This window comes from Diuraphis noxia, unplaced genomic scaffold, assembly GCF_037042655.1.
Source record: "Diuraphis noxia isolate RWA-SAM2 unplaced genomic scaffold, SU_Dnox_SAM2 contig0004, whole genome shotgun sequence".
Classification (NCBI taxonomy): Eukaryota; Metazoa; Arthropoda; class Insecta; order Hemiptera; family Aphididae; genus Diuraphis; species Diuraphis noxia.
The window spans coordinates 60,639,678-60,658,418 of record NW_028301714.1 but is presented as its reverse complement, the minus strand read 5'-3'; the positions used below and the strand labels follow the sequence as shown (position 1 = coordinate 60,658,418).

The 18,741-nt window shown below is 28.0% G+C and overlaps 3 protein-coding genes across 11 annotated transcripts; 1 reads left to right on the top strand and 2 right to left on the bottom strand.

Moving 5' to 3' along the window:
- Positions 1-4,436: 4,436 nt before the first annotated feature.
- On the bottom strand, positions 4,437-5,364 carry LOC149056278 (uncharacterized). The gene is made up of 3 exons (XM_089226569.1): positions 5,258-5,364; positions 5,149-5,187; positions 4,437-5,073 (listed from the first exon to the last, which is right to left on the bottom strand). The coding sequence occupies exons 1-3, from the start codon at positions 5,355-5,357 to the stop codon at positions 4,862-4,864; spliced, it is 351 nt and encodes a 116-aa protein (XP_089082695.1). The 5' UTR covers positions 5,358-5,364; the 3' UTR covers positions 4,437-4,861.
- A 5,624-nt stretch (positions 5,365-10,988) lies between these two features.
- Positions 10,989-16,668, top strand: LOC107170846 (uncharacterized). 9 transcript variants are annotated; one of them, XM_089225457.1, is made up of 6 exons: positions 10,989-11,121; positions 11,195-11,288; positions 14,978-15,142; positions 15,819-15,909; positions 16,015-16,133; positions 16,206-16,668. In XM_089225457.1, exons 3-6 carry the CDS (start codon positions 14,992-14,994, stop codon positions 16,343-16,345), a joined length of 501 nt encoding a protein of 166 aa, XP_089081583.1. In that variant the 5' UTR covers positions 10,989-11,121; positions 11,195-11,288; positions 14,978-14,991; the 3' UTR covers positions 16,346-16,668. The 9 variants fall into 9 exon arrangements, with proteins under 9 accessions (XP_089081583.1, XP_089081584.1, XP_089081585.1 ...); XM_089225458.1 differs by having other exon boundaries at positions 11,004-11,125; XM_089225455.1 differs by lacking the exons at positions 10,989-11,121; positions 11,195-11,288 and adding exons at positions 13,780-14,248; positions 14,326-14,415.
- LOC107170850 (uncharacterized) lies at positions 16,600-18,576 on the bottom strand. The gene is made up of 5 exons (XM_089225451.1): positions 18,143-18,576; positions 17,931-18,065; positions 17,678-17,757; positions 17,435-17,586; positions 16,600-16,876 (listed from the first exon to the last, which is right to left on the bottom strand). Exons 1-5 carry the CDS (start codon positions 18,263-18,265, stop codon positions 16,686-16,688), a joined length of 681 nt encoding a protein of 226 aa, XP_089081577.1. The 5' UTR covers positions 18,266-18,576; the 3' UTR covers positions 16,600-16,685.
- Between the last annotated feature and the right edge of the window lie 165 nt (positions 18,577-18,741).

Here is an 18,741-nt window from a genome sequence, read left to right as displayed (position 1 = left end):
TAGCTTCAACTACACAGATTATTAGCTTTAACAAAAGTATTAAATTCTTACAATGCTACATGTTATTGACTTATTGTACAATTCGATTACAATTATTATTATATTAGTTAACAATATTGTAAAGTATCCATGTTTGGGCGTTGTGAGAACGTCACACCCGCATTTAATTTATCTGTCTTACAATTGCTTAACATAAGAAATTTGCATTCATCAGTTGTAATTACTAAAAGACCCATGACGTGTCGCCAGTTATCGTTTACACATCACTATTATTAATTTTGACCTATTTTGTAAGACAATTGATTTTTAGGTCGTGCATAATCTGTGCATCAATATTATTTAAAAATAAAACGAAAAAAAAGCAGGTAAGTGGGTACTGCTCTGCTGTACAGTAAGGGATGGGGTGGACCTCTAACTTGGGTAAGTTAGATTTGAATGCAATGATAGGTATCATTGTACACGATAAACCATTCCGAACGGAGATGATTTGTCAGTCTAGGATATATTATATTTAAATATTGTCCTAAATTCTATTTTGAAACAAATATTTTATTTTTCAATTAGGACGCATTTTGCTTAAGGTATGGTTAATCAATTTTTCCAAAAACATTGCATGTAGTTATCATAATTCATAATACCTTATATTATCATAGACATACATATACCTAGTTTGAGGATATTCGTTATCGTTACGCGATTTCATAAAAATTTAAAACCCAAACGCTCAAAACATTTTTCCTATAATGACGCTTCGAGTTTCACTATACCTAGCTACTTGAAGGAAAACTTAGTGTTGTATTTTTAATCCTTAGTTATAAACACAAAAAATTTTATGATTTTTAAACTTAAAAATTACTTAAAAATTTTCGCGTTTACGACAGATTTCGTAAACATTTGAGCTATAAGCGCTTATAAAAAAAAAATTGTAACTAACGATTTTTAATTTCTTTTAGCCACAATAATAACAACTCATAAAGAACCTTGTATTAAATTTTCAAGTTTTTTTGGTCATCCGAATTTTTTTACCGACACTTCAAAAAAAAATTCTCATAAGAATCGAAAATTTCAGTGTTCTATAAATAAAAAAATATATCAAAAAAAGAAAATTAAACTACATATAGATAACACTAACATAAACGTTTGGTGAAAATTTCAAGTATTTACAGTATAATTAGTTTTTGAATTACAACCATATAAAAAAATCGATTGGGTCGAAAACTGGTTTTGCGTAAAAATTCCCGTTTTTCTATCATTTTATTTTTGTTTTTCTCGAGTTTTTTGAAAACTGTTTGAAAATGTTTACATTTGATTTCTATAATACACCAAGGATATTCACTTTTACATCAGAAACCACCCCCAAAGTTTGAAATTGAAGCATTATGTCGACTACGACTAGTTGTGTTGTACACAGACTCAAAAAAAAAAACACACACACATCATTGTAAAATTAATACATTCATCACTCTGTTCAGAATCTAAAAAAAAGATATGATCTTGTATTCATTTATTTTTAACTAATGTTTACCTTTGTGTTCAGTTCAATTAGTTTTAAATTTTATTGACCTGTTATTTGCATATTCAATGATAACAACATAATCCAAGATTTCCAACGGTTTTATTTGAAGCTTTAATTGAAAATCTTAATAAAAGAAAACGTATATACACTTGAGATTTTTTATTTTAATTTTCAAGCTCGACAACAAAATCAAATTAGCTAACATAAATATTGTGATAGGTACGCTATATTCTTCTCTTGTTAAGTTCAATCAATAAATGATTTAAAATAACTAAAAAGGTATTAATTTAAAATTTTTCTTTTCCAATTAAATCATTATTTCGAGTTTCATCGCGAAAAATAGATTTTGTTTTTTTGTCTTTATATTCTTTTAAGACAGATTTTTCAAGTGATTTTATTTCAAATTCATCAAAATGTTTGTGAGTAATTTGTAATTTGCCGAATTAATAATCATATAGCTCATTCACGAGATTACGATCTATATTATATTCAGCTCTTGGTTACTTCTCATTATCTGCATAATAGTCCTTATTACTAATATTATTAATAATAAACGAAACTATATAGAAATAAATATGGTGTAGATTGTCAAAACTTATTGGTTAACCTTGTCTATCACCCTAATAACATTTTTTTTTTTAAACATTGAATTTGAAAGGTACATCTTACCTACGATATATATATATACATGCTATATGCTATACCTATATGCTATAGGACTACATAATATTTTAATATATGATATTATATTATTGAATAATTTGACGCACAGGTTTTCAACTCTGAGAGTCTGAGAACGTAATAGTATTTTTATTATATCAAAGAAAACTAATTAGTAGTATTAATATGTATTATTACTACAACAACTGTACAATATAATAAATTATGGGATTATATATTCTCTACTTCATCTCTAGTAAAAACCATAAATATTTAGCTTAGGTATTAGCTTGGTAATTTTGGCATATTTACTGCAGACTGCAGCAGTTATGCATTGCAAGTTTCCACACCACCTTAGCTTATCAAACGATGACAATCTACGTCGTGTTTAATATCACATGAGGTATTGCAAAAGGCGCGTTTTTTTTAATGTGGTGTCCCCATGTAGGCCTATTCCACAAAGAGGAGACTGGGAGTTAACTGCCGGCCAACGATAATAAGAGAAACTGAGAAACCGATTTATTATATTATTAAAATATTATTTTAGCCAACATAATAATGTAGGTTAATATGAATATAAAGACTTGTAAATTTAATAATTTATCTTTTCGCTAACCGCAATTCTCCCAATGTCCCCTGTACTGTATTAAATTCAAGACGAGGATATCGTCATCGGTAATCCTTAAAACGAGACTGACCCCAGATCAAAGAAAATAATTACAAAATAAATGTATTCTATATACAAAAAATAAATGATTAGTTGTTTACTGAATTTAATACAGCAGTATTATATTTCTACCTATACATAATTTAGATTATACATTGAATACAAAATGTAATAATAGTAGCTACTATTTTTTTTTATTTTTTTTTTTTATTGAGCATGTTTACATCGGCAATAAAGGCCATTAGTTACACTTATTTATACAGTAATTATATAATGTAATATGTATTGATATAATGGAAAGTTATTAATTTGGATAAAACATTTTTAGTAGCTACTATTATTTTATACTTTATCTAAATAATACTATACTACTTATAGCTAATTGTTGTAAATTACAGTTAATAATATTATTTCTGGGAAAAACAAACCAACAATAACAATAAACTCAAACAAATGAAACCATCTACAAAAAAATGGCTAAACCAATAATCAAATTCACACGACACGAGAAAATCATGGTTACCAGAGTACGCATTGGACAAACTAGGCTCACACATTCCTACTTAATGTGTAAGGAAACAGAACGCCTGAACACAGTCAAATATTATAAACACCATCTCAACCAAAGAACCATTCGGCCCCGGACAAGAAAAAAGAATAATCGAACTTCATCAAGATTTTTGAGTTTACATCGAATATATAGGACCACGAGTCCACGGATCAACGATAACTCCACACGACTAGTTAAAATTTAAAAAAAAGGAATGTTCAAAAGTTAAATTAGTTAAATGTAATAACACGTATGTAATAATTGTAATCTAATAAACTATGTAATTATTTTAAGACTTAATAATAATAAAAATAAATAAATATTATTTCTATTAATTATTATTTCTAATAAAACCAAACATATAGCTGACTACCACTATTATCACCGTCAACTGCTTTTCTTTAATTCTGCAAATCTTTACAACGATAGTAAGTTATATAATTTAAATTTTACTCACGCACCGTTTTTAATCCAGTGTACATTTTTTGAATATATATAACTATAGCTTGATTTGTATATTTATAAAACGCAATACATCTGAATTATAATCTTGTCATATTATTATATATTCTTGTATGTGAGAAATAATTCCCTACAATAACTGAATCAGAAAACATTAAAATACATTTTTATAATATACAATATTTAATATATTTATTATATATACCGGGTGATTCTTTTATCATTGAACACTCATTATTTCAAAAATTATTAATGTTTTTGAAAATATTATTTTACATGGTTTATAGTTGTTAAAAAACCAACGTTTTTATTAAAAAATTATATTAAAAAATATATTAAATATAATTTTTTAATAAAAACGTTGGTTTTTTAACAACTATAAACTATGTAAAATAATATTTTCAAAAACATAAATAATTTTGGAAATAATGAGTGTTCAATGATAAAAGAATCACCCGGTTATAATAATAAATAATAATCATATACCTATATATTATATATTATATATTATATAGGTATATGATTATTATTTATTTATTATTATTAATAATATATAAGTAGTACTGTATAATAATGTGAAAATTATGTACAATTAGTGTTTCTTACAGTTTCAAATATTATATAAAAATGTCAGAAATAAATTTAAATAAACGAAATCGAAACGACGAAAATGAGAAATGCTCTTTGTGCAATAGTATGTTTAGCAATATAGGTAATAGGGATAAACATATGCAAAAACCCCATGGTGTGGATAATAGAAATAGTGTCCGTTTGGTGAAATGTCCTTATGCGAAGCATACTTTAAAACTCTCACAAATGTATGTGAACATATTTCCAACGAACAAAATGTACAATTAATAAAAGAAACTACAGCGTTTGACTCTCTCCATGGTATTAATATTAATTTTGTAACTTATTAATAATTAATATTTTACATGGTTTACATGCTAGATTATTTTGTAATTTTCACATTATTATACAGTACTATAATAATTAATAATATAAGTTATTGATAAGATATTATGTTGATAGTAGGAATTGGGGCGGACGCGCATGCGCGTGCGGAACTCGGAACTAGCTGCAGTGATCCGCTCGTCAATTTTGATGGCATTTCCAATATTTCCATGTTAGTTGGTTTGGTCGGTTGATGGATTTGAATGCGTGAGTTTGGTAAATCATTGTAGAAGGGAATTTCAAGTATTTTCCTCGATCCGCTTCCTAGACGAACGTTATGTTAAAAATATTGTTAATTACTATGTAGGTAGGTCGATATAATATGTATTATAATATTACTTTTTTTGAATTCCACTTTATTCCAGGATAATTTTTTATCTAATATGAAAATATGTTTGGTTAAAATATAATCAATACTCAATATATTTTATGAATATGAAAAACTAACCTTCTACAAAATTCAATCTTTGTTTTCTTATGATATTATTTGAGTTTTTATCTATTATTTTAATTCTTCTTCCGGACTTTGTGTTATAAGATTCGACCATTCCCCTATCATCCTATTAATACAAAAAGTTCTATCAATATTTAGTTGTATAAAATAAGTAATCTCATATATACCTACTACATTACACATTATAGTTTTTACTTTAAACAATATATTTACCTACCTATGAAGCTATCTTAAAATTAACGAATAACGAATCATATTATACATTTATATATCAGATTTAGATAGTCAAGAATTTTAATTTTAAGATACTATTCAAAAAGTACTATAAAGTATAAACTTTCTATTATAAACTAAAATCAATTGTTACCACGAATAATGGAGATGAAGACACTGGTCTTGTAATCTTTTCCACTATGGTCGATTCTGATGGCATAACTATTTCCACGTCGGTTGGCTTGGTCGGTTGATCTATTTGAATGCTTGAGTTTAGTAAATCCTGGTGAAATGGAATTGCAGGTGTATTTTCCGATTCGCTTCCTAAACGAACGTCATGTTAAAAATATTGTTAATTAATATTATAGGTAGGTCGATATAATATGTATTATAATATTACTTTTTATATATTCCACATTGTTGGTTACACCATCGTCCTATTAATAGAAAAGTTACTGTCAATAGTTAGTTTTACAAAAAAAGTAATCTCATATTGAAAATAAGAATAATGCAACCACCAATAATTAAATCATGTAATCGCCGGCTATTAAGATAGTCAAGAATTTTAATTTTTAGATACTATTCAAAAAGTACTATAAAGTATAAACTTTCAATTATAAACTAAAATCAATTGTTACCACGAATGTTGGAGATGGAGACACTGGTCTTGTAATCTCTTCCACTATTGTCGATTCTGATGGCATAACTATTTCCACGTCGGTTGGCTTGGTCGGTTGATCGATTTGAATGCTTGAGTTTGTTAAATCACCATCTTTTAACAATTTCTTCTGCTTGGTTATATAATTATACAAAAATCCTACTGCACTAATAGCGCCAAATGCAAGACTTGCACAGATAATTCTTCTTGACATATTTTTTAATGCTATTTTCAAAGTAAACGCATGTATTGAAATGAACAATAATATTAACGTTTCAATTGAATCAAATAATGGCTCATTCGTTGTTATGTATTTAATATAATAATATATTTTGTCTCCAATCAGCGTTGCCCGGACAAAATTTTTTTTTGTTTAAACGCATAAGCATTTATTATAAATAATGTACAATAACATTATTATTTTTTTTTTTATTGATTCTTAGTTCGAGAACTATAACAATTATTCAGGTGGTGGGGACAAATATGAAAAGTGGAACTATCCAAAGTGGATCACTTTCTGTAATTAGGGATTAAAATACAATAATGTATCTTCCTCCTATGACAATTATATTCCATAATCTGTATGCCGTATCCAAAAGCAACTATGGATTTTCATCTTAAATCTTAAAATATTATTTCTTAAACGTTCAATAAATACATTGAATGTCACCTATCGAGGTTAAGATTGTTATGACTTATTATTATCAGTGGATTTGTAATTGTATGTTCCCTTATGTCTAAAATAATTTTTTTTTATTAGCTCAAAACATAGAAGTTATTAAAAATTAAAATTACACACACACACACACACACACATATATATATATATATATATATATATATAATACAATAACATGTTATCCGCTTAATAATTGATACTTCTTTTCTTATAGAAGTTAAAGTCAGAATTATTATGATAATCAATATTTACTTTAAAAGTAAAGCCTGGACAAAAATAAAAATAAAAAAAAGCGGGTAAGTGGATGTCGCTCTGCTGTACATTATGTGGTGTAGTGGACGTTTGACTAGGGTAGGTTAGATTTGAATGCAATGATAGGTATCATTGTACACGAAAAACCATTCCGAACGGAGATGATTTGTCAGTCTAGGATATATTATATTTAAATATTGTCCTATATTCTATTTTGAAACAAATATTTTATTTTTCAATTAGGACGCATTTTGCTTAAGGTATGGTTAATCAATTTTTCCAAAAACATTGCATGTAGTTATCATAATTCATAATACCTTATATTATCATAGATATACATATACCTGGTTTGAGGATAATTCGTTATGGTTACGCGATTTCATAAAAAATTAAAACCCAAACGCTCAAAACATTTTTCCTATAATGACGCTTCGAGTTTCACTATAGCTATTTGAAGGAAAACTTAGTGTTGTATTTTTAATCCTTAGTTATAAACACAAAAAACACTTAAAAATTTTCGCGTTTACGACAGATTTCGTAAACATTTGAGCTATAAGCGCTTATAAAAAAAAATTGTAACTAACGATTTTTAATTTCTTTTAGCCACAATAATAACAACTCATAAAGAACCTTGTATTAAGTTTTCAAGTTTTTTTGGTCATCCAAAATTTTTTTACCGACACTACAAAAATAAATGCTCATAAGAATCGAAAATTTCAGTGTTCTATAAACAAATCAAAAAAATTAAATTAAACTACATATAGATAACACTAACATAAACGTTTGGTGAAAATTTCAAGTATTTACAGTATAATTAGTTTTTGAATTACAACCATATAAAAAAATCGATTTGGTCGAAAACTGGTTTTGCGTAAAAATTCCCGTTTTTCTCGAGTTTTTTGAAAACTGTTTGAAAATGTTTACATTTGATTTCTATAATACACCAAGGATATTCACTTTTACATCAGAAACCACCCCCAAAGTTTGAAATTGAAGCATTATGTCGACTACGACTAGTTGTGTTGTACACAGACTCAAAAAAAAACACACACACATCATTGTAAAATTAATACATTCATCACTCTGTTCAGAATCTAAAAAAAAGATATGATCTTGTATTCATTTATTTTTAATTAATGTTTACCTTTGTGTTCAGTTCAATTAGTTTTGAATTTTATTGACCTGTTATTTGCATATTCAATGATAACAACATAATCCAAGATTTCCAACGGTTTTATTTGAAGCTTTAATTGAAAATCTTAATAAAACAATTAAAATAATAAAACAAAACGTATACACTTGAGATTTTTTATTTTAATTGCATTTTAGGTATTAGTCTTAAATATAAAATATAACAGTTACGTAAATGCATGATTTATATATAATTAATTTATTTGTGACTTTTGTATTAAGGCTCCGTAAAGTTATGCAAGCTCTAATTATCTTTAATTTTTCAAATAAAACACAAGTCATGCAATATCTCTATAGATCTTAGCTCGTTAGACTGAGATTAATTGATCATTTGCTCCTGATCCATTTATTACTACATGACTATATTGCTAATTATTTAACCAAATCATTAACCATTGATATCAGATTTTAAAAAACATGAATTTTTTAACAAGTATTACATTATTCAATAGGCTGATGTCAACTTTCATTATTCAAGAATTTAAAATTTATTTCATCAGTAAAAGCTTAAGTTGTTCTCTTTGAATAGTTGTAGTTGCATTAACTATTAATATTTTTCATCATATCAATTAATTTTTATAGTATTTTTTTATACCTTCATTTACCTACCAAACTGATAATTAACATAAACACTTGATTTTTAAAGTGCATACCATAACAATATTTCGTTTTTAATCGTATCAATTACTATTATATTTTTTAAGATGTAAATTTATAATAATTAAGTTTAATGAGATGTAGTCGTAAAAATAAATGACATGAGAGATTACATTAGAGTACCTTTAACAATTTTTATCGGTACCTACCCAGCATATTAAGATGTTGTTATTAACTCAGAGTTAATAAATACATTTTTCAGAAAAAGGCTAATTTCAGCGATTCTTACTCTGAATTAAATAGACTTTTTGTACAACAATTAGATTATAAATTTATAATATATTTTATAGATTATATACATATATATGATTTAGACAGAATATTATTGCGCCTTCGGTAATACAACGCTGTGGATACGTATTGCCATCGAAATGATAAAACATGTTCTAAAATGCAACGTATTTTCAAGCGATAGTGTTCTGAAATTCAGCGCATCGAATGCGTTGTTGCATCAAAACATCGTAGTTTCCATCATAACTAAAACCCGATTTGTCTGATGGATATGCGCTTAAAATCACTGATAAGGCCCGTTATTATCACTAACCATTGTCATAATTATTATTATTATTTATTGTATTTATCATGTAATAATTGCCTTGAGTCTTGACGTCTGATATTATAGTTTAGTTAAAATAATTTTGATTTCGGAAACAAGCATTCTTCCAACTGTTTTTCTGTTTCAGTCGTTTGAATAAAAGTCACTATATACTTTTAGCAACAGCAGCTAAAACTTCATTACTTGAGTTTATTCTAACGTTTATTCAACAAATACTAGGTATAACCATAATATAATATACTTAAACGTAATTATACGTTCCGAGATCGAGCCACGGGGCAGTGAGTTTTTCATATTCTTGATAAGAAACTCTACCGCCGAAATATCAGACCTCGTCGCTTAACCATGATTCGATGATTCTATCTTAAACCGTGCTTTTCCAGATAATAATATCTTATATTCTTATCACATTAACATTATAGAATGCAATTGATATCACGTGTTATCAATTAATAAATTATGTTTCTAACTTCCTAAGTCTGTATATAACAGATGATGTTTGTTTTCACTTACCGTGGCGTATGAAATAGAAATTACATAAACCCCAGGATAAAGCTACTGATAAATTAAAATATGACGTCAGTTACGCCTATAAGACTCTATTTATTTGAGAAATATAATTTTAAATTTCTTGTATAATAAATCGACTGAAGCGATGGTAATTTTCTTGTTCTTGATGAAAATCACTCACCGCACAGTTTCTTATTTACTTAGTTAATTGTTTTTTAACACTTGCTGCATATTTACTATATTTGCCCTTTATTGCTTATAATTATTTCATGAATAAAACACATATGCATATTTTAGAAATTAATTTTATAAGAATTTGAACCTACAATGATATAGGTATAAGTTGAAAATGTTATACTTTATACTTCAAAAAGTGTTAAAATAGTGTACATTTTTTTATCATGAAAGGTAACGGATTTAGGTTGTATTTTATTATTTTACGTAATTACTAATAACGCAAACCAAGTTCGTGTATGATGAGTCCAAATTTAATTTTTCTTGCATTTTTATTTTCGTTAGGTTCGATACTTATTCATAATATTATAATATACAATAGTTAGTATTGGTACTAGATTAAATGTTTTAGATATATTTATTCAATATTTCAATCATTTAATTATACTAATAAACACTAAAACTGCACCATAATATATTATTTACGTAATAATGTCATACTTTTTTTCGGGGGGTATTACCCCCCCCCCCACCCGGTCAACCCTCTGGTCCCTCTGAAATAAACACTGCTGCACATGCCACAGCGCACACATCACAATGGCACAATGTCGTTTTATTACTCTGAGATTTAGATTATTACCTGCATCGTGCCGCAGAGGCGCAGACTAAGAATCAGTATGCCTGCTGCCCATCTCATTGATGCCATAGCCCACAATAATACAATTTCGAATGTTTATACTCAGTTCAGTGAAAGAACATTCAAATTCTACGCATATCCCCGCGTCAACCTGCTTTCGAAATCTGCTCCTCTACTGCGAGATGGTGCGTGGGGAACCAGTTTTAGTCGGTGGCTCAGAGCGCTGGTGTTCTCTCGCCAAACAGAGAATAATAATTTACCATATACTATGGAAATATGGAATATACGCTAATCAGTAATCTAATTTGTGATAATATCACAATAATACTGTGTAGGTACTTGACTCTGTTTATACGTTTTTTTGCAAATAGCACATTAGCATAGCATTTTGTTTTGATTTTCAGTGTTAGTTCTGAAAATACACCTACGATGAGTGATGTACCTTCAACATCTGCAGATGGTTAAATTATACCAATAGTGAATAATCCAAAAAAAAAGGTAAGACGTGTAACAATCAAAGATAGTAGTATTAGTATAGTTATATAGACCTTATACAAGTATAAGGTATTAAGTTCTATGAGAGCGATACTCTTTTCGCCCAAAAATGACCCTTCGCTTTTCGCCCAAATATTTTAAAACTACTTTCCCTTTTCGCCCAAGAATATTATATAGCACTTTTTGACCAAATTTTTATAATACACACTTTGGGAAACACTAACTTTAAATTATTTATATCTAACATAATAATAAATTTGTTATATTAAAATTATTAATTTTGTTACGAACCATCAAGAAGGTTTGTGCACAAATAAAATAACGAACACTTTACTTTCAATATTTAAAACTCGAAAAGAAAACTTACAATTACAATAACTGAATTAATATTATGAATAAAATGGTCTGACAATTAATAAGGTTCTGGTGAGAATAACAATGTTCTGTCTTACTACTCTAGAATCCAACTTCCACAGTGCCACGGCTTGCTATACAAGCCGTGACTATATAGCCAGCGCTTGCCTGGAATTGCTGACGCAGCCATCCTTCCAGACAGTCGCCGTCTTACAATATTATTATCTACTATTTGTTTTTATATTATAATATAATATATACTAACTAATATAGCCAGGGGTTCATAACAATTTGTGTTAATTAATTGTATAAAGCCATTTAGCATTACCCAGAGGGCAGAGAGTACCACGAGGAGGCGGCTTCTGTATTACTCTCCAAAAATGTATTGTGTTTTTGTACAGTTTTTGTACATTAATATCATTTTTATATAATATAAGAGTAAGTTTATATCAAAAATATAAATCGTCAAAATTTTAAATAGAATAGTTAAATGAAATTGATTTAATAAAATCATACCGATTAATTGTTCCTGCTTGACCTGTTTTATATTTTTGTATTTTTAACTAACGCGTTTGAACCTTTTCATTCTTTTTTTAACAAAAGTTTTAATCATATTTCTCCACTAATAAGTGCCTGGTTAAGTGTTATTAATGAAATTCAAACTGAAGTCTACATCAGTGGCGGTTATAAGGGGGAGGGGGGATAGGTGGATCGCCCCCCCCTTGGTCCGTGTTTTTTTATAATAAATTATTATTGAAATTTTATAATAAATTATTGAAAGAAGTATTAATCATGGTACTATTTTTTTGTGTTTCTAATTTATAGAAGTATCAGCAATTGCCAATTTGTAAAGTTGTCTTGCGCATTATAATATGGTATATTTTTAAATGATTGTAGTACATTTTATTAATTTTTGTTATTATAGTATATGTACGCACGTATTATGTTATTCGGAACGTCGCGTGTCATTGTTTATATATGTATATATTATATATATTATATATATGGCTGCTATAGGAATAATCTCAATAATGTAATGGATTTCCCATTCTGATATTACAATAATTTTAAGAGGCGCGTAGCCAGGGGGGAGGGTGTTACAGGTGTAATAACACCCCCCCCCCTCTAAGCCGTGGTATAGTTAATATTTTTTTATCAAGATAAAGATGCATCATAAGCACGAATATATATTAAATCGTAATTTACACTTATTTATCAAAATTAAGTATATTAGTAGTTTATATTACGATAACAATAATGTAAAGCACTAAAGCCGGGATCCGGCATTAATTACTATTTTAGACCGTTCTGAGAGTTTTATCGATTACTCGTTCCATGCACGATTTAATATATCTTTTTATGCAGCGTGTAAGAAAACGTTTACATCTTCTTAATTATTGATTATCATGATTAACTATCGTATACCTACGTAAAGTTATCAATTTTGTGTTTATAATTTTTTCAATTAATTTTGAATAACACCACCCCTTAGAAATTTCTAGCTACGCGCCTGCGGCGGGCCGTACCCGACACTCGTATGTGTTGTCTCCGTCTTACAAGTGCGTAACATTGAATGGTGATGAACTGATGAATGATGATAGAATTTTAATGTTTTAACTTGGTTTGTCAACGTAACATTTTGAGATCGCTCCTGAATTTTTTAAGCAACATTATAAATATCTAAATGTCGCTCTGCAAAGCTACAAAAATATTTTTTTGGAATCCTTATGACGAAAAAAATAATTTAATATTAAAAATATATTTTGCTGTTTTTATCATTTGTGTCAATTGAGAATAATTGACACCTAGAAAATTTCATAAACTTGTTATATTATATACTTTATCGGCAATATAACATAAAGATAAACCATATTATATTATTATAGTAATATTATAGAAGACAGAAGCAGATTGCCTTTAAATAAAGTTTACGTTAATCGTTAATCTAGTTTAATAGGTATCACAGAAACATAAACATTATAAATCTGTGAGTATCGTTCAGTGTTCACAGACTTGTCAAACTTCTATTTATATTTATAGAAATCTGTGGTATCGTTGGCCAATCCCGGTGACCGTGATAAGCCGAAATCAGATTCGAAACCCTTAACCAGGGTAAAGTAAATAATAAACATATCTAAAAAAATGTATTGTAAATACTGTTACTGTTGTTACTTGTTAATGTCGTTCATAGTATTTCCGAGCAGTTGATTAAACAGTACAAAATACACATTCAATATACATATTCTGTTAATTTGTTTTACTCTACCACTCATTTCACATTCGAATAATAATCATATTAATTGATAATTCGTTGTCGGTGTGACAGGCCGGCGCCGGCGAATCTCGGTGTGGTGCAGTTGCAGCCCTCAATTGCTCAATTCTTTGATTCCGAATTGCTGTTGCATCCGGATTCGGTGCATCGTCATTCGTCATTTGTCAACAACATTACACAATATAAATACCTAACACATATCACAATAATATTATCATATCATGTCGTGCGCTTCCGCCTTCGCATTTCAGCAAGACGATCGATGTCGGCGATGTTGCTATTGTTGCTGACTATCGACTCGCCGCTGTATTTGTTTGTTTTCGTCCGGCAGTGACGGGTGAATTTTTATTGGCCACAGAAATTAATATGACGATCATACCGAAAATTAAATAACAAATTTACATAATATTTTAGGGAAATAATCCATATCTGTGTGTATACTTGAGACTGTCGAGTGTCGGGCGTCAGCGTGTGCCGTGTGTTAAGGTGCACGCTAGCCACTAGGTAGTAGGTATAGTACGACATTTAATAATATTAATCAGTAATCACGTAGTGCCGTAGTAGTTACTAGAAAAGTAGTCTACAGAAAAATAACAAATAGTATTAAGACGTAAGTCACTCTGGGCAGGATTAACCAAAGCACAGTGTCTACGACTTAAGACATAATATTACTGTCTGCCTGCCTACCTTAATATGAAATAGAAAACAATTTTACGCTAGACACCTACAATAAGCATATGTGTTGTAGGCATTTGTTTATTTTTAAGTAATTTAAAAATTTGACTCAAATTGGTCATCATATTTTAACTAATGAAAACGACTCGATAGTTGTTTAGCTACAGTGCTCCAAAATGTTCAGGGCCTAGCTCTTACGAATAGTTTAATCTGACACTGTGGATGCTGATTATAGTATATTATGTATTAGATGTCAAAAAATCGAACCAAGAGCGTTAGTCGCTAGTACACAGACCAGGTCTGCTTCTATTGTTCAAAACAGAGTCTAGAATATTATTTACACTCGTAGTAGTATCTTCATGATTGTGTTAATGTATCGTCATTGTTGTAGTTTAACTTGGAATCATGGTGGAAGACAAAATCCTGTACACTTTCCGGGGGTGGTTGGCATTTGTGGCTTTCATGGACCTTGGCGTAACGTTTCGATCATTTTTTGAGAACAAATGTATCATTGGGACGCAGACAAATTTACAGGCAGATGAACACTTTATACACGGTACTTACATTAGTTTTTAGATCTGACTAACAGCATTGATAATAAATGCTAATAGTCTACTAAATCTAAAACTAACAGAAATATTATTTGCAATTTGGGTATTTTTAAAACACGCATATTTTTTTAAAGTTTATGTTGAAGAACCTAAATAAAAGGATTGGTATAGTCGGGAGTAGCTAATCTAGTATTTACAATGATGTAATTTCTGTCAATAACGGTTGATATTTTAGAGAAAATGCAGGTTAAATTATAAAATGTAATTGTCACTGAATACTGATTAAGGGCAATGCACAAATTTTGTAAAAATCTATAATTATATTTCTTTTATTCTACACTAAAATAATAATAATTAAGTTTAACTGTAGTGAATAATAAATTATTCAATAGGTAATTATTGAAACTCAAATGAGAATTTTCAAAATTATTCAATGAATAAGAAAAATTTTAATTTATAAAATATCTTAAATTTACATTCATAAATGCTGAAATAAGTCAATAGAACAAATTGAAAACAATTGATGAATAGTTAGGATTTATTATTCTATGAAGAACAACTTTGAATAATATTGGTAGATATGGTTTTGTATTATAATTATATATTATATCTATTTGATTTAGAATGAAAATATATACCAGATGGAATATTAATCTTATTTTTTATTTAAATTATTCACAGAGGAATTAACATTACCAAGAGTGCTGGGTATGTTTTCACTTCTTAAAGCTCTATGTTTGATACATTGCTCATTATTTATTCACTATAAGCCGTAAGTACTAAAAAAGTAGTAATTTTGTACTTAGTATTGAGCACATATTTTTTACGATTTTATACTGTTCAATAGAATTAATTTGTTTGTATCATTGATTTGTAGAATGGTCAGTATTGGTGCTATGTCTATGGTTTTATCAATTGTTTTGTATCTCAGTGAAGCAATACATTACCGTTCAACTACTTTAAATTTCTTTATTGTTTTTCCAAGCATTTTAAATGGTAATGTAATACTTTTGAAATAGAATATTGAAAAAAAATCACTTAACCTATTTTTTTTTTAAATTTTCAAAGGTTTAACATTGATTGGTTTATACTTAATTGTACGCAAGATTAATAAGCCACCATCAGAATGTGTTGAAGAAAATGTTGAAATGTTAATGAGTAAACTCAAATATCAAAAAAATAAAAAATATATTTGTAAAAAAAAATAATTTATAGAATACAAGAAGAACCATTCAAAATTTGTTTTTTCAATTTTATAAATTTTAAAATATTGAACTTTCTTAGTTTTTAATTGTACTTAATTAAGTGTATTTATATTTAATTAAATGCATTTCAGTTTGTAATTAGTTATGATTCAATACTTCTTAGTAAGTTTTCTCAAAGTTATTAGTTTTTTTACTCAGTTTTTGTCAAAAATAATTTAAAAAACAACCTCTTTTAGACTTTTTGAAAACAAAAATAATTAAAAAAATATTATTTATGTAATAGAAAATTCCAAATAAAAATTTGATTTATATATATTTTTTTATAATTATATTGTTTATTTTCTTATGCTGATTGTTTCTGAGTATTTTCTGCTTTGTTTTGAGCAATAACAAATTCTGGATAATCTATAAAACCATCAAAATTAGTGTCATCCATAGTTAGTATAGGATCAATTAACTGCATTAATTCTTCATCAGTAAAAATCTTTTCTTGAGGAGGTGTTCCACCCACTGCGGGATCATGACCACCTTGAACTAAAATTAAAAAATAGTAGTATTTAATAAAGTAAAATTGAAAGAACAATATACATTTTTTAACAATGTTTATTCTAAAATGTACTACTTATTTTTTTGAAACTATTTGTTTTTGGGAAATCTAAGATGGTATGTATCTTACATAAGAAATTCTAACATTTTATATTAATTTTTCAACACTATTTTTGTTTGTGAAACCGTTATCAATTTTAAAATGGTAGCCTACATTTTGAATTCTTCGTCTTTGAAGCAGAGTTTTCTTAGAAATATTTTTGTATAAAATATAATGATTAATTTTTTTTCTAATTATAATTAAAAATTTGGAGAGTATTATGTAAGTGAAAAAAATGTGATTGGTTAAGTAAAATTAATGAAATTGAATTTTTCGATTATGAAAATTTCGATCTCGAAAAGAATTGACGACAAATTCAAATCAGAATTTTTATCCTTTAGTAGATCAATAAATATGTATGAATAAAATACGTCTAAATTTCATTGTGTGTGTACAATCAGATTTAAAATCACCATTTCCAACACTTGTAATCAATTAGTAATTACCATGCCAATGTATAAGAGACTTGATAAGTTCACATCCATCCAATTTATTGTTATTATCTGCATCATGCATTTTAAAATAATGAAATTGTAATTCTTGCTCAGACATTTTGCTTGTGTCTAATGTTGGTATATCTAAATGTTTTTTTATGTGCCTAAAATAAGGTAATATTATTAAAAAAAGCACTAATTATATCATAAGAATAAACAGTTTACTATTTGTTAGAGATTTTAAATTATATTTACTCGCTTTCTTCTGCTAAATTTGGATTATGTAATACTTGTTGTGCATGGGGTTGATGTCCTTGGGAACTGTGACCATGATTCTAAAATATTATTAAATATCATAACAAATTATTGAACAGTTTTATCCCATATATATTCGCATAGATTATTTATATAACTTATAAAAAATATATAATTTTTCTTATTTATATCTATACTTATTTCATCTACTATGATTAATTTAAATATTTTATTGTGTAAATTTGGTACCTACCAATGGTGGTTGTTGTTGCTGTTGTTGTTGATGATGTTGCTGCTGCTGCTGAGGCGATGGCGGTGAAGGCGGTTGCTGTTGATAAGGTACTTGGTGAGGAACGTTTTGTTGTGGAGGTAAATGTTGAATAGGTACCTGGAATAAAGCAATTATTCAAACAATTTTATAATGTACAATTTGTTTACTTGCAAATAATTTATTAATCTATTTACTTGTTGCTGTTGCTGATACAATTGTGGATTCACACCAGGCGGTGCTGGTGCATATTGTGACAATGATTTAAGACACAATACTACAAGAATAGAAAAAGTAACTAAAAGCGTCTTGGAAATCATTTTTAGTAGAAACACTCATGTACACTTTTTAACGCCGAACAACATATAGTATAAATAACGAATGTATTATGTATTTGAGTTATTTTTTTATGTACCTGAAATGTGTCATCGTCATTTGTCACCAACTTATGTAATTTAATCTAACAAATAACAATATCGTTTCAAGCCATGTCATATCATAACAATTAGTATTTATTCAGATAATTTCACTCGGACTGCCAGACGTCATTATCAGTATTCAGTGGTTGGAAGGTGCCCCCAAATCATCGTACACCACGTCCTCAAGTCACTTGTTTCCATGTAAATCGTAAATGTGATACATAATTTTTACTAAATTTTCTCCTATCAATGATTTCCCTACTCTTTTACAAGAACGGATATTATCACTATAAATGGATGAGTGATAATAAAAACACATGTTCGTTATCATTGTGTATTTCTGTCATCTAAATATAGTATTAATAAATAGTAAATAC